Here is a 25,479-nt window from a genome sequence, read left to right on the forward strand (position 1 = left end):
TCAATAGACAATAGACAATAGGTGCAGGAGTAGGCCATTTGGCCCTTCGAGCCAGCACCGCCATTCAATGTAATCATGGCTGATCATCCCCAATCAGTACTCCGTTCCTGCCTTCTCCCCATATCCCCTGACTCCGCTATTTTTAAGAGCCCTATCTAGCTCTCTCTTGAAAGCAACCAGAGAACCTGCCCCCACCGCCCTCCGAGGCAGAAAATTCCACAAACTCACCACTATCTGTGAGAAAAAGTGCTTCCTCGTCTCCGTTCTAAATGGTTTACTCCTTATTCTTAAACTGTGGCCCCTGGTTCTGGACTCCCCCAACATCGGGAACATGTTTCCTGGCCCAAAACATCACTTATCCATTCTCCCCACAGACTCTGCCAGAACAACTTTGTTTTTCCCCCATTTGCCATCTTGGACAATTCCAATGTTATCAATAGGGCTCATTCAAAATGAATGCAAGAGCTTTAAAGAATAATAGCTGTTCTCTAACCTTCATTCCGTTCACCTGCAGCTCTCTGTTGGTAAACCAGCATTCCTAAATTTACATGAAGGTAGACAAAAATGCTGGAGAAACTCAGCGGGTGAGGCAACATCTATGGAGCGAAGGAAATAGGCAACATTTCGGGACAAAATTTACATGCTTTGTTTCCACCAAGTGCCTTGTGACATAATGGACTGAAGTAGGTGAGCCCATAAAAAGCCTGTGATAATCACAAATTGTGTCATCTGCACAAATTTGCAGATGACGCAAAGCTAGGTGGCAGTGTGAACTGTGAGGAGGATGCTATGAGAATGCAGGATCGCTTGGCCAGGTTAGGTGATTGGGCAGATGCATGACAGTTACAGTTTAATGTGGATAAATGTGAGGTTGTCCACTTTGATAGCACAAACAGGAAGGCAGATTATTATCTAAATTACGTCAAGTTGGGAAAAGGGGAAGTACAACGGGATCTGGGGGTCCTTGTTCATCAGTCAATTAAAGTAAGCATGCAGGTACAGCAGACAATGAAGAAAGCGAATGGCAGGTTGGCCTTTATAACAAGAGGAGTTGAGTATAGGAGCAAAGAGTTCCTTCTGCAGTTGTAAAGGGCCCAAGTGAGAACACACCTGGAGTATTATGATTTGAGGAAGGACATTCTTGCTATTGAGGGAGTGCAGCGTAGGTTCACAAGGTTAATTCCCGGGATGGCGGGACTGTCATATGCTGAGAGAATGGAGCGGCTGGGCTTGTATACTCTGGAATTTAGAAGGATGAGAGGGTATCTTATTGATACATATAAGATTATTAAAGGTTTAGACACGTTAGAAGTAGGAAACATGTTCCCGATGCTGGGGGAGTCCAGAACCACAGTTTAAGAATAAAGGGGTAAGCCATTTAGAATGGAGATAAGGAAACACTTTTTCACACAGAGTTGTGAGTCTGTGGAATTCTCTGCCTCAGATGGTGGTGGAGGCCGGTTCTCTGGATACTTTCTTGAGAGAGCTAGATAGGGCTCTGAAAGATAGCGGTCAGGGGATATGGAGAGAAGGCAGGAATGGGGTACTGAGAACTTAGTCCTTCCAACACATTTGGAAACATTTTATTGCTGTTTATCAACACGAGGACCAAAGTTGTGCCAATGAAATCAAAGAAGCCATTAAGAGACTGAGAAACAAGAATAAAATTGTTAGAGACATCAGCCAAACCTTAGGCTTACCAATACCAACTGTTTGGAACATCATTAAGAAGAAAGAGACTACTGGTGAGCTTACTAATCGCAAAGGGACTGGCAGGCCAAGGAAGACCCCAATGCTGATGACAGAAGAATTCTCTCTAAAATAAAGAAAAATCTCCAAACACCTATCCAACAGGTCAGAAACACTCTTCATGAGTGGATTGTCCGCAGAAGACTTGATGAACAGAAATACAGAGGCTACACTGCAAGATGCAAACCACTGGTTAGCCACAAAAATAGGATGGCCAGGTTAGTTTGCCAAGAAGTACTTAAAGGAGCAACCACAGTTCTGGAAAAGGGTGTTGTGGACAGATGAGACAAAGATTAACATATATTGTGGAGGCAGGTTCTCTGGATGCTTTCAAGAGAGAGCTATATAGGGCTCTTAAAAATAGCGGAGTCAGGGGATATGCGGAGAAGGCAGGAACGGAGTACTGACTGGGGATGATCAGCCATGATCACATTGAATGGCAGTGCTGGCTCGAAGGGCCAAATGGCCTACTCCTGCACCTATTGTCCATTGTCTATATTGGAGTGATGGCAAGAGCAAAGTATGGATGAGAGAAGGAAATGCCCAAGATCCAAAGCATACCACCACATCTGTGAAGCACGGTGGTGGGAGTGTTATGGCCTGGGCATGTATGACTGCTGAAGGTACTGGCTCACTTATCTTCATTGAGGATACAACTGCTGATGGCAGTATCATAATGAATTCTGAAGGGTAGACACATCCTATCTGATCAGGTTCAAACAAATCCCTCAAAACTCATTGGCTGGCAGCTCATTCTACAGCAAAACAATGATCCCAAACATACCGCTAGAGCAACAAAAGAGTTTTTCAAAGCTAAAAATGGTCAATTCTTGAGTGCCCAAGTCAATCACCCGATCTGAACCCAATTGAGCATGCCTTTTATATGCTGAAGAGAAAACTGAAGGGGACTAGCCCCCAAAACAAGCATAAGCTAAATATGGCTGCAATACAGGCCTGTCAATACCTCGGAGTCACACTCGACAGGACATTCTCTTTCAAAACCCACGTTCAGAACACCAAAGCCAAGGTCAACACTCGCAACAACATCCTGCGCAAACTGGTAAACTCAAAGTGGGGCGCTGATCCACCAACCATCCGTGCAACTGCCCTAGCCCTGTGCTTCTCCACAGCTGAATACGCGTGCTCAAGCTGGAGCCGCTCCCACCACACCAAACTGGTTGACACAGCCCTCAACAACACCTGCCGCATTACCACGGGATGAATAAAGACAACGCCAGTCCCGTGCCTCTACGCCCTAGCTGGTATTGCCCCCCGCACCCCCCCCCATATCAGACGATCCATCGTCGCCCAAGACGAGCGGAAAGCACAGGAGATCGATACCAGAGCCAGTTTCTTGCAGACAGTCCCACCTCTCCAGACAACCAAAGAAACAGCAAGGACCAACATCTGGAAAGATGAATGGAACCAGCTCAACACACGAGCCCACGACTGGATGGAGAGAGGAATCACTCCGACTGAATGCCTCGCCAGCGGGCACGACCTCCCATGGCCAACCTGGAAGACCCTCAACAGATTACGAGTGGAGCAGGGGAGGTACAAAGCACTTATGAAAGCATGGAACTGCCAGGCAGAAGACACGTGCAGCTGTGGAGCAGTACGGACAATGTCCCACCTACTGGAGTGTGACGACGCCCCCCAGTGCAGCCCCCAGGACCTGGCTGAACCAACCCGACCAGCTGTGACCTGCGCCAGATACTGGCAGAACGACATCTGAGATTGCAACGGACTCAAAGAAGAAGAAGGCCTGTCAGAACATCACCAGAGAAGACACCCAGGAACTGGTGATGTCCATGAATTGCAGACTTCAAGCAACCATTGCATGCAAAGGATATGCAACAAAACACTAAACATGACTACTTTCCAATTACATGACATTGCTGTGTCCCAAACATTATGGTGCCCTGAAATGGGGGGTACTATGTATAAACACTACTGTAATTTCTACTCGGTGAAAGCAAAATTAATAAAAACACCTTTTATTAAAATCTGACAATATGCGCTTTAACCACATGCATTTTTTTTTCTATTAGAGAGAATTTGATTTAAATCTTAGGGCTAAGGGGACAAAGAGATATGGGGGAAAAGCTAGAACGGGGTACTGATTTTGGATGATCAGGAATGATCGTATTGAATGGCGGGTGCTGGCTCAAAGGACCGAATGGCCTACTCCTACACCTATTTTCTTTGTTTCCCATTGTATCCCAGAAGAAGACTAGCAACAATAAACAAATCAGGTATTAAATTTGGGAGTTATGCAGTGAACTCCAGGATTTACCAAAAATTCTCCGTCATGAGGAATTGATAATACACTAATCACATTGTTAATTTAAATATTTTACATCACTGCTGACCAGATATAATTTACCTGTTCATTATTGTGGACTGGTAGATCATTGCTCATGTCACCATCCAACATGGTTTCATCTGTATCTTCTAAATCTTCTGTACAATAAGATGAATTATCAAAATTATAAACTTATTACTGCTGGAATATATTACTGCGGGGGGGGATATTGTTAGCAGCGGGGGGGGGGGGGGGGGGGGGGGGGGGGGGGGGGGAGAAAAGAGGCATATGGGAAAGCAGTAAACAAATTTACATTAAACCAAAAAACAACGGGCTGCTCCATTTTAATTTTAAACCGAGGGCAGATATGACCACCTGGTACCACCCACAGGTGTTTGAGAGACTTGAACAATGGACACAAACTATTTGTTAATAGCAATAGGCAATTAATCAATTCTAATAAGCAGCCCATCTATGTTACATAGAACATTTTTATGCACCTTGAGACTGATTTTATAGCTATTTTGAGAAAAGGATAGAATTGTTTCCAGTTTTGAACTTAAAACAAAAATATGCAATTATAAGAGGGAGTAGAGGCTATGAAATTTTCACAATCGGGTGTTCTTAGTCAAATCTATCCTCGCTTTTTCTCAAAAGCAAAAATAAATCTAAATACATCCATATTTTGCTACCGAATCAATTACCTTTGCTGTGCTTCAAGTCAGTAGTTGTTCCCTCTGGTGCAAATTGAAATTTTATGGACCTTTTGCCCAAATTGTACAGTAGTTATAGTGGTCATGTAATGGCTCATATTGTCTGTTTCATGCATAAAAATAACCACCGATAAAATTATTTAAGGAAATAGGCACAGTTCTTCTTCCACTGGCTAAAAAAAACGATTTGTTTTTAGCTAAATCATAGAAAGCCACAAAATGTTACGATCATATCAAAGTGCTTTTGGCTTTAAGACTGTAGCATAGTCATTGGAGCTAAACAGCTGAAGAGATGTTCAGAAGAATTTAGTGAAATAAATTACCAAGATAATCACTTTATTCTTAAAATCTCACATACATGAATCAATGTCACATTAATAACAACAATCAACATATCTTTGAACATTTTAAAGGATATAAACACAACAAAAAAGATAATCAAAATTAAATTATAAATTAAGCTATTTATTCCTACGATAAACACAAAATACTAGAGTAACTTAGTGATTCTGGCAGCATCTCTGGAGAAAATGGATAGGTGACGTTTTGGGTCAGGACCCTTCTTCAGGCTAAAGAAGGGTCTGAAAAAGGTCACCTATCCATTTTTTTCAAAGGTGCTGCCGGACCTGCTGAGTTATTCCAGCATTTTGTGTCTATCTTTAGTATAAACCAGCATCTACAATTGCTTATTATATTAGTTATTCTTCCTGCCATCATGTTTCACCACATTTAACAAAAATAATTTTCTTTGCACACACACGTCATTTGGCTGAATATAAATTCACCCTTTGGCCCCTGAGGCACAAATATTTGGTTATTTCATTGATGTTACATTCACGGTTTTGAATGACATCACAACTTACATAGGCAATATTCAAATGGGACTGCAATCTTACAGCATTGAAACATGCTCTCATCGCTATCCATAATGTGCAGATTGGCTTCTACAAAGTGGAAAACATCCAGAAAACAAAATATTTTAATGAACAGCCGACATAGGTTTCATAAGGAAAAGTTGTTTGACCAGCCTAACTGTATGCTTGGAAGAAATTGCATAGAATGGGTAATGTAACGTACAATATCTCCAAATTATCAACAATACCTGCTCCATTATCAACAAGATCAAGCATAGAAATATCAGACAAATGATATTTGGCTCTGGTGAGACCACACCTGCAATATTGTGTGCACTTTTCAGTCTCCTCATTTAAGGAAGGACATTCTTGCTATTGAGGGAGTGCAGCATAGGTTCACCAGGTTAATTCCCGGGATGGCGGGACTGACATATGATGAACTAATAGATTGACTGGGCTTATATTCACTGGAATTTAGAAGGATGAGAGGGGATCTCATAGAAACATATACAATTCTTAAGGGATAGGACAGACTAAATCGCAACAGAGACAGAGTCCCCATAGTCCTTACCTTCCACCCCATCAGCTGTCGCACACAACACATAATCCTCCCGACATTTTTGCCACCTCCAACGGGATCCCACCACTAGTCACATCTTCCCATCTCCACCCCTTTCCACCTTCCATGGAGACCGTTCCCTTCGCAACTCTCTGGTTAACTCGTCCCTTCCCACCCAAACCACCTCCTCCCCAGGTACCTTCCCCGGCAATTGCAGGAGATGCAACACCTGTCCCTATACTTCCTCCCTCAACGCTGTCCAGGTACCTCGACAGTCCTTTCAGGTTAGGCAGAGGTCCACTTGCACCTCCTCCAACCTCATCTAGGTATCAATTGTTCAAGATGTTGACTCTTATTCATTGGTAAGACCAAACATAGACTAGGCGATCGTTTAGCAACACCTTTGCTCAGTCTGCCTGGACCTATCTGATCTCCTGGTTGCTAAACACTTTAATTAACCTTCCCATTCTCATACTGACCTTTCTGTCCTAGGTATCCTCCATTGTCAGAGTGAGACTAAACACAAATTGGAGAAACAGCATCTCATATTTCGCTTGGGCAGCTTACAGCCCCAGTGGTATGAATATTAATTTCACTAGCTTCAAGTAAGCCCTGCATTTCCTCTCATACATATATTAATTGAAAATGAAATCAAAAAGAATTTAGAAAAGTTCCAGTTGTCAATGCAATGGGTATTTCGCTATTGCTGAAGACTTCAAAAGGTTGCAATATTATTTAAACTTGCAGAATCAGTGCCTTATTAACAAATGAACTTCCAGCCCAGCACATCAGTGCTGGAAAAAATGGGTGTAATGTTGATAATAAAAAACTGCAGATACTAAAATTCTGAAAACTGCAAATTGCTGGAAATATGCACCTCAACGAGAAATCATTGACCTGGAAAATGAACTCCAATTCACAATCTGAATGACGATGTTTTCTATTTTTATTTTGGACTTTAATTTGACCCCTCTTTCTGGCTTTTGTCCTCAGAGATTATGATTCAGGAACTTGAAATTCAGCAAAGGTTTCTGCCTTTCAGGCAGCAAGTTCCACACAGCTACCACTTGTTGAGATACAGGTATTGCCTATTCTTTGAAAAATAAGAATTTAAATGTAGTGGAGAAAAAATTGGATTCACGGTGTCCAAAAAAAATTGTCAAGGCCAATGGAAGACACAAGCCTGTTTTTATTTCAAAAGGCACCAAGCATCACTTCTAGAAAGGTTGATAAGTTATGAAACCAGGTAGACCAAAATACACAGAATTTTTTTACACCAATTTATTGCCATTTTTTTTAAAGGGATGGAAGGACATAAATAGTATAAAAACTATAGACAGAGGCAATACCAGAAATCTATTATGCTGGACAGAATGAACATGCTGGTCTCTCTTCCTTGGACAGAGAAATTTGAACAAAAACATTTTTTAAGTTTCCAATTATGAAAAGTCGTGGTAGAGTAAAAAGACTTCCTTTGAGAGGGAGAAAGAAACACAAATGTGCTTATAAAATCATATGAGGAATCATGGAAAGAAGCTTGAGCAGTAAATTGAATATGGACTGGTGAGCCAAATATTTCATTCTATGTTATACATTCAGTTTTACCGCACACAAATAAACTCCTAATTACTTTTTCAAGCAATAGACAATAGACAATAGGTGCAGGAGTAGGCCATTCGCCCCTTTGAGCCAGCACCGCCATTCAATGTGACCATGGCTGATCATCCACAATCAGTACCCCGTTCCTGCCTTCTCCCCTTTTCCTGACTATCTTTAAGAGCCTTATCTAGCTCTCTCTTGAAAGTGTCCAGAGAACTGGTCTCCACCACCGCTCTCTGAGGCAGAGAATTCCACAGACTCACAACTCTCTGTGAAAAAGTGTTTCCTCATCTCCGTTATAAATGGCTTACCCCCTTATTCTTAAACTGTGGCCCCTGGTTCTGGACTCCCCCCACATTGGGAACATGTCTCCTGCCTCCAGCGTGTCCAAACCCTTAATAATCTTATATGTTTATTAAGCAGAAAGCAGAAATGCTTCAAAATGAGGACCCAAAGGCAACTATTGCTGAACATTACAAAAATTAGCATAACCCAATGATGAAGTAAAATGAACAATTGCAATTTTTATATTTGCTATTTACAATGAGAAAATTATCTGAGGGAGTGGTTTACAGATCTTAATTATGACTACTTAAAGAACTTTAGCTATAACTTATCTTGCAGCACACTATTTTTTATGCAGCACACCGCATAATTTTAGATATATTATAGTATGCAGTACATAGTACTGTAAATTATAGTGTGATACACCATGCAGGTATCAACGTATTACTGAACATACAGCAATTATGAACACTTAGGCTTCAACTACTAAGCAACTGCCTCAACTAACATTATTTGAAGAGTTCTACCATGGGGTCTGACAATGAGGAATATGCCAGGGACAATTGTTCATCCCCATGGTCTCTGTTTTAATGCTGATGGTCAAGGCCTCATAGTTAAACATTCCAACCCACTGTATGTTGTATGTAATGTATTCATTGAGGGCAAGGCTTGCCAATTGCACTAGATGGTGCAAGTTCTTGAAATCACAAAAAAGTTTGTTTATACTGACATAACAATCCTCAGTATTTATTTTACCCAAAATAAATGTATGGTGCTATTCAGTTTTTTTTAATTGGAATATTTGTATCACACATGAACTTTCTTGTTAAAAACCTAAGTTTTGGTATCTTGGTCCATGCCTATAAATGTTTCTTATTTTTAAATAACTGGTAAAATACCTTTAAGAATATTCATGGTCACCAAAGTACAATACATACAAAATACAGTGGGTTGGGATGCTTAACTACATTATACAAATGCACATTACAATAAAGATTCACAAGTAATTTCCACAGTGTCACCTTGTGATCAGAACCAGTAACAATTATGGCAGTTGTTTGCAACAAAAACAAGTAGGAAACTTTAAACTAAATTACAAAAGTAAGTGATGGTGCCAAGACAACAATCTCTCCCTCAATGTCAACAAGACAAAGGAGATTGCAATTGACTTCAGGAAGCAAACTAGTACACACATTCCAGTTTACATTGAAGACTGCACCATAGAAAGCATCTTATTGAGATGCATCACAACCTGGTTTGCGAATAGCTCCATCCAATACTGCAAGAAATTGCAAAGAGTTTGGACATAGCCCCAACCATCACAGAAATTAGCCTCCTTCCAATTACTCCATCTGCACTTCACACTGCCTCAACAAAACCTTCAGCGTTGTCGTGGCAGATTATCATATCTTTCAGGTAATTAGCACCCTAGCCGCTATTTGGATGAGAATGGTTGAAGGGGGTATCTTCTATACACATGCAAGCTCACTCACAGAGATCTTCAGAGCTTCTTCTCAGATATGACTTCAAAACACAGTCTTTTGATGAATAAATGCTTTATTGTTGATAGAAAGTAAGATACATCCAAGTTTCTTCCGACTCGTTACTACAATCTTCTTCAAACTCCAGCTTATTATTTTAGACATTAGAAAACTCCTCGTGTCTCCGTAACACTGGCAAGATCCGCATGGCCCGCATGGTCGAAGGGTTAAGCTTCCCCATCGGCTCTCCGAACTAATCTAAAAACTAAACTTCTGCGCAAGCATCTAAGCTCCAAAGACGCCCAAAAACACGTCATAAATCCCACCCACAATATAACGGGCCATCTAAAATTTAAAGGCACATGCCATCCTCAATGACATGCAAAACAGGCCAAATGGCCACTACAAGCGTAACTAAGGACCAGTCTCACCCTGGTCATCTCTCTTCTGCCCTCTCCCATCAGGGAAGAGGGGCAAACGTTTGAAAAAGGATTCTTCTGGATTCGGGGACAGTTTCTACCCAGCTGTTATCAGGCAACAGAACAGTCCTCGCATCAGTGCAGTCCTGACCTCCCATCTGCCTCATTGGCGACCTTTAAACTGCCTTGAATTGTAATTCACTGACTTTCAATTATATATTTTTGCACTAAATGGTGTACCTTTTATCTGTGCACTCTAGACGGCTTGATTGTATTTATGTATAGGTTCTTATTTGACTGGATAGCACACAAAGAAAAGCTTTTCACTGTACCTCGATACATATAATAATAATAAACGAGAAATAATGACAAAAAAACAATTAAACCCGAAGCTTAATATTTTCCTTGGGTGAACTATTTTCAACTGTTTATTCATTTGTTTCCCTTTGCCATCATAACCAATGCAGTGAATGCTGATACTTAATAAAATGGCTAGCATATAAAGATACAAGTTTGTAAAATTAATTCTATTACATACCTTGACAGTAATTACGTTCAATATCAATACGAGGCACATGGGAACTATTTCTATCACTGCTAGATACACCAGTCACACATGTCACATCAAATCTAAAAAAAAATACAATTGTATTTACTAATCCAAAAATCAATATTGTATTTATCAGAAATGTATTAATGTTTCAGATTTCCAACGAGCTACCGATCCAAACATTATAGACGGAAATTTAATTAATTTCTGCTTAGTCAAGAGACATATAGCATGGAAACAGGCCCTTCAGCCCAACTTGTCCATGCCGACCATGTTGCCCTGTCAAAGCTAGTCCCTTTTGCCCATGCTTGGCCTACATACGACCAAACTATTCCTATCCATGTACCATCGGGGAGTGGCCTTGTGAGGGAAATGCCTTGTGAGAAAAGTGCGAGTCATTGGCTCGAGTCTTCGGCGAGGAGGCTGAGGAGAGGAGACTACGCCAAAAGTTGGAGAGCACGGGACGAGGTGAACACATGAAGGGTAAGATGATTCAGTGCGAGGTTTGCAGGATGTGGAAGGCCAGGGACACTGATGATGCCTCTGGCTGCTACAACTGTGATAAGTGTGTCCAGGTTCAGTTCCTGAAGGACCGTGTTGAGGCACTGGAGAAGCAACTTGATGACCTCAGGATCATCGGGGGGGAAAACGAGAGTTTCCTGGACAAGACCTACAGCGAGGTTGTCTCGCCAAGGATACAGGAAGAATTAAGGTGGGTGACTGAGAGAAAGGGGAGTAAACGTGGAGAGCAGGAGACCCAGGCAGATGTGCCTACTAAAAACAGGTATGCCCTCTTGGGAGTTGTCGGGGGAGACAACGATTCCAGTCCGAATAGGGACCGGAGTGAGAGGGGAGGTGAATACCGAAGTCAAAGTGTTGTATAAGAATGGGCAAAGTATTAGAAATAAAGTGGACGAGCTTGAGGCTCAGTTAGAAATTGGCAAGTATGATGTTGTGAGAATTGCAGAGACATGGCTGCAAGAGGGTCAGGGCTGGGAACTGAATACAGGGTATACCTCCTATCGAAATGACACAGGTGGACAGAGGGGGTGGGGTAGCTCTGTTTGTGAGGAATGAAATTCAGTTCCATGCAAGGGGTGACATTGAAACAGGAGATGTGGATTCAGTATGGATAGAACTAAGGAGTTGTAAGGGTAAAAATACCCTAGTGGAACTTATCTACAGGCCCCTAAACAGTAGCCTGGATGCAAGTTGAATCAAGAGTTAAAATTGGCATGTCGTAAAGGTAATGCTACGGTTGTTATGGGAGATTTCAACATGCAGGTAGACTGGAGAAATCAGGTTGGTACTGGACCCCAAGGAAGGGAGTTTGTGGAGTGACTCCATGATGGAATCTTAGAGTAGCTTGTACAGAGCCTACCTGGGAGAAAGCAATTCTGGATTCAGTGGTTTGTAATGAACCGGATTTGATAAGGTAACTTGAGGTTAAGGAGCCATTAGGTGACAGTGACCATAATATAAGTTTTAATCTACAATTTGAGAGGGAGATGGATAAATCAGAAGTGTCAGTATTAGTCTTCACTAAGGAGGACACAAACAATCTTCCTGATGTACTAGTGGCCAGAGGATCTGGGGTGACGGAGGAACTGAAGGGAATCCACGTTAGGCAGGAAATGGTATTGGGTAGACAGATGGGGCTGGAAGCTGATAGATCCTCAGGGTCTGATGGTCTGCAACTCAGGAAACTTAAGGAAGTGGCTCTAGAAATCGTGGACGCATTGGTGATCATTTTCCAATGTTCTATAGATTCAGGATCAGTTCCTGTGGATTGGAGAGTAGCTAATGTTATCCCACTTTTTAAGAAATGTTGGAGAGAGAAAACAGGGAATGATAGACCAGTTAGCCTGACATCGGTGGTGGGGAAGATGCTGGAGTCAATAATAAAAGATGAAATAACGGCACATTTGGATAGCAGGAACAGGCTCGGTCCGAGGGAGAACCAGTGGATGTAGTGTACCTGGACTTTCAGAAAGCATTTGACAAGGTCCCACATAGGAGATTAGTGGGCAAAATTAGGGCACATGGTAATGGGGGTAGAGTGCTGACATGGATAGAAAATTGGTTGGCAGACAGGAAACAAAGAATGGGGATTCATGGGTCCCTTTCAGAATGGCAGGCAGTGACTAGTGGGGTACTGCAAGGCTCGATGCTGGGACCGCAGCTAGTTACAATATATATTAATGATTTAGATGAAGGGGTTACAAGTAACATTAGCAAATTTGCAGATGACACAAAGCTGGGTGGCAGTGTGAACTGTGAGGAGAATGCTATGAGAATGCAGGGTGACTTGGACAGGTTGGGTGAGTGGGCAGATGCATGGCAAATGCAGTTTAGTATGGGTAAATGTGAGGTTATCCACTTTGGTAGCAAAAACAGGAAGGAAGATTATTATCTAAATGGTGTCAAGTTGGGAAAAGGGGAAGTACAATGGGATCTGAGGGTCCTTGTTCATCAGTCGGAAGAAGGGTTTCGGCGCGAAACGTTGCCTATTTCCTTCGCTCCATAGATGCTGCTGAACCCGCTGAGTTTCTCCAGCATTTTTGTGTACCTAATGAAAGTAAGTATGCAGGTACAGCAGGCAGTGAGGAAAGCAAATGGCATGTTGGCCTTCATAACAAGAGGAATTGAGTATAGGAGCAGAGGTCTTTCTGCAGTTGTACAGGGCCCTAGTGAGACCACACCTGCAGTATTGTGTGCAGTTTTGGTCTCCAAATTTGAGGAAGGACATTCTTGCTATTGAGGAGTGTAGCATAAGTTCACAAGCTTCATTCCCAGGATGGTGGAACTGTGATATGCAGAGAGTGGCTGGGCTTGTATACTCTGGAATTTAAAAGGATGAGAAGGAATCTTATTGATACATATAGGATTATTAAGGGTTTGGACACGCTAGAGGCAGGAAACATGTTCCCGATGTTGGGAGAGTCCAGAACCAGGGGCCACAGTTTAAGAATAAGGGGTAAGCCATTTAGAATGGAGATGAGAAAACACATTTTCACACAGAGATGTGAGTCTGTGGAATTCTGTGCCTCAGAGGGCGGTGGAGGCCGGTTCTCTGGGTACTTTCAAGAGAGAGCTCGACAGGGCTCTTAAAGATAGCGGAGTCAAGGGATATGGGGAGAAGGCAAGAACGGGGTATTGATTGAGGATGATCAGCCATGATCACATTGAATGGCGTTGCTGGCTCTAAGTGCCAAATGGCCTACTCCTGCACTTATTGTTTGTTGTCAATTATCTACCTGTCAAAGTGTCTTTTAAATGCTATTATAGTACCTGCCTCAACCACCTCTGGCAGCTCGTGACATACCAACTAACCTCGGAGTTAAAAGAGTTGCCTTTCAGGTTCATATTAAAACTTTCCCCTCTCACCTAAACCCATGCTCTCTGGTTTATGATTCACCTACCTGGGTGAAATTGTGCATTCACCCCATCAAGTCTCCTCATGATTGTATATACTGCTATAAGCTCACCCCCTCAGCCTCCTGCGCACGAAGGAATAAAGCCCTAGCCTGCTCAACCTCTCCCTAGAGCTCAGGCCCTTGTATCTAAGCAATCTCCTCATAAATTTTATCTGCAATCTTTCCAGCTTAATGACATCCTTCCTATGACAGGGTGACCAAAACTGAACACAATACTTCAAATGCGGCCTAATAAATGTTGTCTTGTACAACATGTTGTCCAATTTTTGATATACCAAATTCCCGTGGGTGACAAACTGATTCCTTTTTTTACCAACGCTTATGCTGATTTTGCTAACAAGTGAGAAAATACACAAAAATCATTTGATAATGTAACCATACCTCCAAAGTATTGTAATGAATTACATCTAAAGGACACAAGACTGACAAGAAAAGAAAAATACTGAAGGGGGAGATAGAGAGGAACATTACTGCCATTCATATGAACAAACATAAGTATATACATCAGATCTTTGCATTTAATTATATTATGGGAGCTCGTTCTTATGCAGTGGGAGGGTGGGGGGCATAAATCATTTGAAATCCAGGGAGAGTCTGTACTTGGATCAATGGACAAGGTAAGGAGCTACAGAAGTTGCTCAGTTCTCCATTAATCTAATAATAAAGCAGCCACACACGGCTTGAGTGCGGGTTGAAAGAAGTGAGAAGCAACTCAAAGAAAGATCTCATAAAGTGCACTCTGGTTCTTGATGCTCTCAAAGTGTGATTAGTCATTAAATAGAAGTAGATCACTACTTTGCAATGAAAGACCCAAAATAATTCAAGCCGATTTATTTTGAAAGCAGCCAATATTTAAGTATAATCAAAGAGTATTTTGAAAGCTAAATCAGACTGTCTAAATAACATATATAATCCTACCTTAGTACGGTATGTGATTGTGCCAACTGTGTTGCTTCATCATAAGCCTAACGAAAATAAGTAAATGGACATCAAATGAAAAAAATAAAATATGGGAAGAAATATCACTTAATTGATACAATTTAAATGAATGATTTGTTACAGTAATTAGTAACTACCAGTGATGTGTTGTTCATGGATTTTAGGTTTGTGATAAGATTGAGCAAAAATCTACAGTAAATGAACAATAGAACACAGTTTCACAGCCCCACCCACCTGGATTTCCTATTCTAAATGCAAAAGGTCAAACAAGATGATATTCCACACCAACGAGGAATCCACAAGATGGCGTGAACAGGAGATACGAGAGACTATAGATGCTAGAATGTTGAGGAAAAAAAGTGTAGAAGGAACTCAGCAGGTGAGAAGGTATCTGTGAAGGGAATGAACACATGTTTTGGGTTGAGAACCTTCTTTAGACTGATGGAGTAAGGGGGAGAAATCAGGAAAAGAAAGGTAGGAATGGGCAAAGCCTGGCAAGTGATAGGTGGATATAGGTTAGGGGGGGTAAACGGAAGATGAGTGGAAATAGTGACAAAGACTAGTGATGAAAAGTTGATAATTTTTCAAAACTCTTTAGATTCTGGAGTAGTTCCTGAGGATTGGAGGGTAGCTAATGTAACCACACTTTTTAAAAAGGGAGGGAGAGAGAAAACGGGGAATTACAGACCAGTTAGTCTAACGTCAGTAGTGGGGAAACTAGTTATCAGTTATTAAAGATGGGATAGCAGCACATTTGGAAAGTGGTGAAATCATTGGACAAAGTCAGCATGGATTTATGAAAGGTAAATCATGTCTGACGAATCTTAAAGAATTTTTTGAGGATGTAACTAGTAGAGTGGATAAGGGAGAACCAGTGGATGTGTTATATCTGGACTTTCAGAAGGCTTTCGACAAGGTCCCACATAAGAGATTAGTATACAAACTTAAAGCACACGGTATTGGGAGTTCAGTATTGATGTGGATAGAGAACTGGCTGGCAGACAGGAAGCAAAGAGTAGGAGTAAACGGGTCCTTTTCACAATGGCAGGCAGTGACTAGTGGGGTACCGCAGCTATTTACGATATATATTAATGATTTGGACGAGGGAATTGAATGCAACATCTCCAAATTTGCGGATGACACGAAGCTGGGGGGCAGTGTTAGCTGTGTGGAGGATGCTAGGAGGCTGCAAGGTGACTTGGATAGGCTGAGTGAATGGGCAAAATGCATGGCAGATGCAGTATAATGTGGATAAATGTGAGGTTATCCACTTTGGTGGCAAAAACAGGAAAGTAGACTATTATCTGAATTATGGCCGATTAGGAAAGGGGGAGATGCAACGAGACCTGGGTGTCATGGTACACCAGTCATTAAAAGTAGGCATGCAGGTGCAGCAGGCAGTGAAGAAGGCGAATGGTATGTTAGCATTCATAGCAAAAGGATTTGAGTATAGGAGCAGGGAGGTTCTACTGCAGTTGTACAGGGTCTTGGTGAGACCACACCTGTATTGCGTACAGTTTTGGTCTCCTAATCTGAGGAAGGACATTCCTGCCATAGAGGGAGTACAGAGAAGGTTCACCAGACTGATTCCTGGGATGTCAGGACTTTCTTATGAAGAAAGACTGGATAGACTTGGTTTGTACTCGCTAGAATTTAGAAGATTGAGGGTGGATCTTATAGAAACTTACAAAATTCTTAAGGGGTTGGACAGGCTAGATGCAGGAAGATTGTTCCCGATGTTGGGGAAGTCCAGAACAAGGGGTCACAGTTTAAGGATAAGGGGGAAATCTTTTAGGACCAAGATGAGGAAAACATTTTTCACACAATGGTGAATCTCTGGAATTCTCTGCCACAGAAGGTAGTTGAGGCCAGTTCATTGGCTATATTTAAGAGGGAGTTAGATGTGGCCCTTGCAGCTGAAGGGATCAGGGGGTATGGAGAGAAGGCAGGTACAGGATACTGAGTTGGATGATCATCCATGATCATATTGAATGGCGGTGCAGGCTCGAATGGCCGAATGGCCTACTCCTGCACCTATTTTCTGTGTTTCTATGTTTCTACGATATGGTTGTTAGATAAGGAAAGAAGTGGAATGTAAAGGAATAGGGAGGTAAGGGAGGAAGAAGATAAGAGGGAACAGGAGGGGAGACAAAAGGGAAATAGGGGACTCAGAAATGGGGAAGTGCGAGATGAGTGTACAGAGGGAAAAGGAATAGGGTGATGGGGGGGTTGGGACGGGGGGCAGCGGGAGGGGGGGGGGGAGGGAGATAGGTAGGCACACAGGAGTGGTGAGGAGGGGGGAAGTGTGCACATCGGGGGTGGTAGTGGGAGGTGGGGGATGTGGAGGTGGTGAGGGGAAAAAACTGTGCGCGCACTAGAGGAGTGGGTGGGTAAGTGGTAGGGGAGAAAGTGAGTGCACACCAGGATGGGGGAAGGAAGAATTGAGCGCACCAAGATGGTGGGGGGAACAAAAGTGTGCACGCCAGGGTGGTGGGGGGGAATGTATCCGCGCACCAAGGGGGGGGGGGGGGGGGGAGGGTCTGTGCATACCTAGGTGTGGGAAGCATGGGAGAAGGGTGAGGGTGTGTTCGTACTACAGGGTGGGGGGACACACACACATGGTGTTACCATATCGTTCATTCTACAAGCCAATGTCTAATTCTAAAATAACAGTTCATACCGGAGTTTTCACTTGCTGTTGGTGATTTTCCATGTGTAATCGCAAAAGATTGGTTTTAGGTATCAGCTGAATCACAGGTGATGAACTTCCTAAAACAAGTAGGAAAGATGATTATTCACTTTGGGGACAGCGATCATCATTTTCAAATTTAGAAAGAATTTGTGTACTTCAAGATAAAAATTTAAATGGTTGCAAGACAACAGTCAAGGACTTTGTTATCTCAGAGGAAAAGTGCAGAGTTAATTCAAGACTCCCTAAGTATATGACAATCTGAGGACAGAGACCCTGATACCGGTACAATGTGTAGGAGGGAAATGTAGATGCTGGTTTACACCGAAAATAAACACCAAATGCTTTAGAAACTCAACGGGACAGGCAGCATCTCTGGATAGAAGGAATGGATGACATTTCAGATCTGAAGAAGGTCTCGACCTGAAACATCACCCATTCCTTCTATACAGAAATGCTGCCTGTCCTGCTGAGTTTCTCCAGCATTTTGTGTCTATCTTCTGATACAGGTACACTTGTTTTTCATGTTTCCTGCCCAGCAATCCAGCAAGATCAGGCAAGTAGGTGAAGGAGTAAGTAGCAGTCTGGAAAAGGTATTAGGGGTTCAAGGCTTCTTTGAGGGGACCCAAGGAAGCACTCTTGAACTTCTGACCACCCATTCAGATTTTAAAAGCACAGAGCTATATGTTAAAATAATGGTTATCATATATGCTGTGATTTAAAAACATTAAGGAAATATCCCACAAAATTGGATGTTGCAATCACAGAACAATGAGTCCTGGCAGAGGGATGCTGAACAGGAGGGGGGGAGAGTGCTGGGGGGAGGCAGGGTAAGTGGAATTAGAATTTTTTTAGTCCTGGCAGCAAATGCTTGCATTTTTTTAAAGTTTAAAGAGGGAGGATGAAGAGGAGGGAGAGGGAGTGCTGTGGGATAAGGGGAAATGAGCCGCCCCTGCACAGTTGGGGGCTATGGGTGAGTGCTGCAAAATTGCATTGGGGGAATGGTTTGCATTGAGGGAATGGGTGAGTGGCGGAAACGGGTTGAGTTGGGGGAACGGGTGAGTGGTGGAATATTGCGTTAGGTGAACAGGGCGCAACAGGTCCCACTTGGTCTAGTACAAGTTCAAGTTCAAGAGAGTTTATTGTCATGTGTCCCTGATAGGACAATTAAATTCTTGCTTTGCTTCAGCACACAGAACATAGTAGGTATTGACTGCAAAACAGATCAATGTATCCATATACTATAATATAAATATATACACACATGAATAAATAAAATGATAAAGTGTAAATAACAGATTATTGGTTATTAATAATCAAAGTTTTGTCCGAGCCAGGTTTAATAGCCTGAGGGCTGTGGGGAAGTAGCTATTCCTGAACCTGGACATTGCAGTCTTCATGCTCCTGTACCTTCTACCTGAAGGTAGCAGGGAGATGAGTGTGTGGCCAGGATGTTGTGGGTCTTTGATGATACTGCCAGCCTTTTTGAGGCAGCGACTGCGATAAATCCCCTCGATGGAAGGAAGGTCAGAGCCGATGATGGACTGGGCAGTGTTTACTACTTTTTGTAGTCTTTTCCTTTCCAGGGCGCTCAAGTTGCCGAACCAAGCACGATGTAACCGGTCAGCATGCTCTCTACTGTGCACCTGTAGAAGTTATAGGCCATTCTCACGGGGCGACTTGACGCAAGAGTTTACCAGAATTGAACATCGTGGGAACCTCGTGCGATAACCGTACGGCATTCGTGGACCACCGTGGACCACCGTGGCGCCAACGGCAGGTACTCGTGTAACTTGGTGACTCGGGAGAAAATTCAAACAAGCTTGAATTTCTCCAAGAGTGACTTGTACACTTGTGGTTGAACATTGCAACATTCTATGGACGTAGTGGCCAGTGCGATATCCATAATAACTCTTGCGTTTACCGTGGGAACTCCTGCGAACGGTGAACCCGAAAGCTGGACAGAGGGGACAGAAGGTGAGTAAAAATTGTCTTTTGTGGGATTGAATTTAAAAAATAAAGATTTGCATCCGCATTTGGACATCAACTTATTCATGAGTTATGTTAAGAAAATAACTATAATCTTTAAAAGGGACTTTACTGAAAGGTTCCGCATTTTTATGGTCTGTGAGAAATTTTTCACATGTACTTCTTTGAGAGATACAGCTCAGAGTCCTCACCGACTAGCGATCGATGCCTTTCCGAAGCAGGGTCCGGAACGCTACCAATCAATGTTCTCCAGAGACCCGTGTAAGGAGTGAACTGCACATGCTGGTTTAAACCGAAGACAGACACAAAAAGCTGGAGTAACTCAGCGAGTCAAGCAGCATCTCTGGAGAAAAATAGGTGACGAGACACATCTTCAGACTCAATTCCGATTAGGATGTCTGAAGGGTTCCGATTCGAATCGCCACCTATTCTTTTTCTCCAGAGATGCTGCCTGACCCGCTGACTTACTCCAGCTTTTTATGTTTTTCTTCCCAGATCTGACTTACCTGCTGAGTTACACCAACATTTTGTGTCCTTTTGTGCGTATTAACCAGCGTCTGCAGTTCCTTTAGACATTACCTAACTTCAGATTTTAGAGATATAGCGCGGAAACAGGCCCTTCGGCCCACCGAGTCCGCGCCGACCACCTATTCTTATACACTCCAGGGATAATTTTACAATGTTACCGAAGCCGATTAACTTACAAACCTATAATCTCTGGAGTGTGAGGGATAAACCGGTGCACTCGGAGAAAACCCACGCGGTCACAGGGAGAACATACAAACTCCATACAGACTGCACCCATGGTCAGGATCGAACCCGTCTCTGGGGCTGTGAGGCAGCAACTCTACCACTGTGCCGCATGTAGTCAGATTTAATAAATTGCTGGTGTTGCTTCCAAAGACAGAGGCATTGATAATATTAGGCCAGAATTGCATCTTTCTGCTAATAGAGTCAATTATTAGTCAATTAATAATAGAATCAATAATTGTTGGTGACATTTCACCTACGAATATTAGACAATTTTCGCAGAGGTAAGGGCTAATTAGGCATAGCAAAAGGTATGAACACTTTTAAACATTTTTTTCCGACTATTTTGTCAAATGATCAAAGTGCTCACATGGCTCACTCTGTTAGAGGCGTTCTGAGTTTAAATGTTCAGTGTATTCCTTCTTAAAGTATAAATTTTTGTGTGGCCAGGGGTGCGATTGAGAACAGCTGGGAAAGGGCGGAGGGGACGTCACGAATAACAGCGTTTCCCTGGCCATATTATGGCCCATTCCCTAACCGTAACATTAATCAAGCTCTGTCTAACTCCGCCTTCACACCATCCCCCTGTGACATGGGTTAGTCATCGCTCGGCGGGCTGTGGGCCGAATGGCCTGCCAACGGGAGTCAGAGACTGACACTGAGATCCATTGTGCAGGAAGGAACTGCGGATGCTGGTTTTTACCGAAGATAGACACAAACGCCACCTGTTCATTTTCTCCAGATATGTTGCCTGACCCATTGAGTTACTCCAACATTTTGTGCCTGTGTTCACTATGAACATTGAATTATTTAATTTTAGGTAACTTACACTCTCTCTCTTTTCCCCGCCCACCCCCTCCAGCCCCCCCCCCCCCCCCCTCCCCCATGCAGTAAATGTCGGTTAGCCAGTCCAAGGTTTGCAACGATGGTTCCCTCTTGGGATCACACTCTCCCTAGCCAACAATTGGCCTATCAGGGAACCAAATATAGACATAAAGTGCTGGAGTGACTCAGTGGGTCAGGCAGCATCTCTGGAGGAAAGGGTTAGGCGACGTTTCGGGTACAATCATCCCGAAGAAGGGTCCTGACCAAAAATGGAATCTATTCCTTTTCTCCAGAGATGCTGCTTGGCCCGCTGAGTTACTCCAGCATTTTGTGTCTAACTTGCTGATTCAGACAGTTTTTGATTATCAAGGATTCTGCGCTGACTCTTTACTCTGAAACACACGTTGGAAATTTAAACTTGGGCGCAACTAACATCGTCTAAGTAATGTGGCATCTTCGTGCAGTAAAGTCACGGCATTAGTACAGGCATGTCTCCAAATGAGCCAATTCAACCAAGGGAGGATATTTATAGTGTGTGAAAAAATAGTGACATCATTTGTGCCACGTGACACTTCACAGTTCACAATGTTCATTTAAGATTTAACGGGAAAGCTCGGGAGACGGACAAGTCACTCGCACAAGTAACAGAAATGCCGAGTACCGTGGGAACTCTTTATCTACCCCCCGTTATATCGTGTGATATCGTGCTAGACCACGACCACTTCACTCTGGTTACATCTTGCGTCAAGTCGCCCCGTGAGAATGGCCTATTAGAGAGTCCTCCTTGACAAACCGACTCTCCGTAGTCTTCTCAGTAGAGGCGCTGATGAGCTTTCTTGATAATTGCATTAGTGTTCACGGACCAGGAAAGATCTTCAGAGATGTGCACGTCCAGGAATTTGAAGCTCTTGAGCCTTTCAACCATCGACCGGTTGATATAAACGGGGCTGTGGGTCCCCATCCTACTCCTTCCAAAGTCCATAATCAGTTCCTTGGTTTTGCTGATGTTGAGGGCCAGGTTATTGTGCTGGCACCATATGGACAGTTGCTCGATCTCTCTTCTATACTCTGACATCCGCATCAGTGATACGTCCCGCAAGCTTGATGATGGAGTTCGCACTGTGACCGGCTACGCAGTCATGAGTATAGAGTGAGTACAGCAGGGGGCTCAGCACGCAGCCTTGAGGTGCTCCCGTGCTGATTGTTATCGAGGCTGACACATTTCCACCAATACGAACAGACTGTGGTCTGTGAATGAGGAAGTCGAGGATCCAATTGCAGAGGGGTGCGCAGAGGATGCGCAGTGACCCAGTTCTTCGAGTTTGGTAACCAGCTTGGAGGGGATGATTGTGTTAAATGCTGAGCTGTAATCGATGAATAACAGCCTGACATATGAGTTTTTGTTGTTCAAGTGGTCCAGAGCGGAGTGGAGGGCCAGCGAGATCGCATCCACCGTTGATCTGTTGTGGCGGTAGTATCTATATATATATTAGTATCTATATATATATTACTAAAACTCTCATCTTGTTTGTTTCTATCTATCTATCTTTCTATCTATCTATGCGTGTGATCCCATGTGATCCTGGAAGTACGGCAAAACGGTACACGATAGCGCTAATTTTTTTTGCACCACCTTATTCACCATTGTCCTGGTGGAATAATGCGTTGGGGGAACGGGTTGCGTTGGTAAAAAGCGTGAGTGGTGGAATATTGTCTTGGGGAACGGGTTGTGTTGGGGAACCAGGCCTCCCGTGGGGGCTACGGGCGAGTGGTGGCATATTGCGTTAGGGGAAGGGGTTGCGTTGGGGGAACCAGGCCTCCCGTGTGACAGGGACCCAATGGGTCCCACTTGGTCTAGTAAATATCACTAAAACTCTCATCTTGTGAGCGCTAAAATTTTGTACCACCTTACTCAGAATTGTCTCGTGGTGGTTTTTGTCAAGTTTCGTTCAGATTGATGTTATATTTTACAAGTTAGTAACATTTTTAGCTTGACAAGATCCGACTTTGAGAAGGATTTGTTCAAATATGCACTGGCAGTTCCCAGCTACAAAGTCACAATGGGATTGTAGCCCTGCTCGCAACCACGTTGCAATCCCAGTACACTGAGTTCTGCTAGCTAGCAAGTGCTATTGAATTTTTTTTAGTCACAGTACACTGAGTTCTGCTAGCTAGCAAGTGCAATTGCATTTATTTTAAAGTGTAAAATGAGGGAGGGAGAATAAAGCGAAAAGAGCCGCAGTTGGGGGCTATGAGTGAGTGGTGCAATATTGCTTTGGGGGAATGGGTTGTGTTGGGGAATTAGGCCTCCCATGTGGAATGGGTCCCACTTGGTCTAGTCTATATTACTAAAAGTAAGATCTTGACTGCTTTTGACTTACTGTGATGTGATTTCCGAGAGAACCCCGCCACTTACACCCGTCATTTTTGGCAACCTCGCCCCCCCCCCCCCCCCCTCCGCCGTACTGAACCGGAGGATTTTTCCCATCGATGAAAAATCAGAGCAATATTGTTTTAAAAAATTTCACCATTCTCTCTGCTGCCCCTGCTGACTATAAAACCCGGAAGTGTCGTGGCTCACTCAGTCTCTGCCAGACCGAGGAAGCGAGAGGGTCACGGCTCTCTGAGCTGCGAATAACAATGAACACACGTCTACTCCACGGTGAGTCCCCGGGATGTGGTTTTCAGCAAATGTGTTTGTTGTTTGCAAAGTCTTTGCCCAATTGGGTTGGCTTTTTAAAGGGCTTTCAGCAAATGTGTTTTGTTGGCTTGCAAAGTGTTTTTGTCCAATTGGGTTGGCTTTTTAAAGGGCTTTCAGCAAATGTGTTTTGTTGGCTTGCAAAGTGTTTTTTTTGCCCAATGGGTTGGCTTTTTAAAGGGCTTTCAGCAAATGTGTTTTGTTGGCTTGCAAAGTGTTTTTGTCCAATTGGCTTGGCTTTTAAAGGGCTTGCTTGCAACAGTTTTCAGATGGATAAAGCGTGAATAAACATTTTATTAGATCTGGACTGTTTCAAAATTTCAAAATTGGCCCTCATTCTGTGATTTTCGCTTAGTTGCAAGATGGCGCGGATGACGTCATTTCCAGTTAGCGGCATGCTGGCGCTGAGTGCGTCATTTCCGGTTCGTGGCAAGATGCGAGAGGGTGACGTCAAGATACCGCCGCGTGCAGGCGCCGTTGAATAATTCAAGAGAGCTGACTTGCTCTGTCTATGGTGAGTATGTTTGTTGGATGTTATTTAAAGCACGTTTTTGCTTCAGCACCAGCAGCCTCTACAGGAGGCTTTAAACATTTGTTTTACACACTGTATATTCAACACGTACTGAAGTTACTTGGCATTTTAGTATTGGGCGAGTGTGTGTGTGAGAGTGAATGAGTCTGTGTGTGTTTGTGTGAATGAGTGTTTGTGTGAATGAGTGTGTGTGTGTGAATGTGTGTGTGTGTGTGTGTGTGTGTGTGAGTGTGTGAATGAGTGTGTGTGTGTGTGTGTGTGTGTGTGTGTGTGTGTGTGTGAATGAGTCTGTGTGTGTGTGTGAATGAGTCTGTGTGTGTATGTGTTCGTGTGTGTATGTGTGTGTGAATGAGTCTGTGTGTGTGTGTGTGTGTGTGAGTGTGTGTGTGTGTGTGTGTATGAGTGAATGTGTGTGTGTGTGTGTGTGTGTGTGTGTGAGTGTGTGTGTGTGTGAATGTGTGAGTGTGTGTGTGTGAGTGTGTGTGTGTGTGTGTGTGTGTGTGTGTGAATGTGTGAATGTGTGAGTGTGTGTGTGTGTGTGTGTATGTGTGAGCGCGTGTCTGTGTGTGAGTGGCTGTGTGAGGTGAAGGGTGTATGTGATAACCCCTCCCCCTTCACCCGGAAAAGTGTGGGTGTGTGTGTGGGTTGGAGTAACAAATAACAAATAGTACAAACTAGCGCAAGAGAAAGCCCCCCCCCCCCCCCCCACACGCCAGCAATATTGGAAATTATGGGGAGGTGGAATATTGCGTTGGGTGACCAACCCTCCCATGTGATGCTGGGACCACCTACTGGGACCAACCCTCCCATGTGATGCTGGCGCCACCTACAGCCCTAATTTTTGGCCACCTCGCTCAGAGCCCCCCTCCGCCTTCTGGGGCCGGAGGATTTTTCCCATTGATGAATAATCAGAGATATTAATGGGGTTTTTTAAATCGCCATTCTCTCTGCGGCGCTCGCTGACGGGAGGGGAGAGGGACTATAAAACCAGGACGTGGTGTGCCTCACTCAGTCTCTGCAAGATGGAGGAAGCCAGAGGGTCACATCTCTCTGAGCTCTGAATAACACTGAACACATGTCTACTAAACTGTGAGTGTCCTTAATGT

The 25,479-nt window shown here is 43.4% G+C and overlaps 1 protein-coding gene across 1 annotated transcript in view; it reads right to left on the reverse strand.

Annotated features, from left to right (window-relative positions):
- Positions 1 to 25,479, reverse strand: part of LOC129695299 (uncharacterized) — a 49,736-nt gene that overhangs the window by 17,562 nt on the left and 6,695 nt on the right. Inside the window, exons 3-6 of the mRNA XM_055632121.1 lie at positions 17,571 to 17,659; positions 14,870 to 14,916; positions 10,503 to 10,594; positions 4,136 to 4,212 (exon numbers count right to left, since the gene is read on the reverse strand). Coding sequence (XP_055488096.1) covers positions 4,136 to 4,212; positions 10,503 to 10,594; positions 14,870 to 14,916; positions 17,571 to 17,659 — 305 coding nt within the window. The remainder of the gene's footprint in view (positions 1 to 4,135; positions 4,213 to 10,502; positions 10,595 to 14,869; positions 14,917 to 17,570; positions 17,660 to 25,479) is intronic.

The sequence above is a fragment of the Leucoraja erinacea genome, chromosome 3 (genome assembly GCF_028641065.1).
Source record: "Leucoraja erinacea ecotype New England chromosome 3, Leri_hhj_1, whole genome shotgun sequence".
In the NCBI taxonomy this organism is placed as follows: Eukaryota; Metazoa; Chordata; class Chondrichthyes; order Rajiformes; family Rajidae; genus Leucoraja; species Leucoraja erinaceus.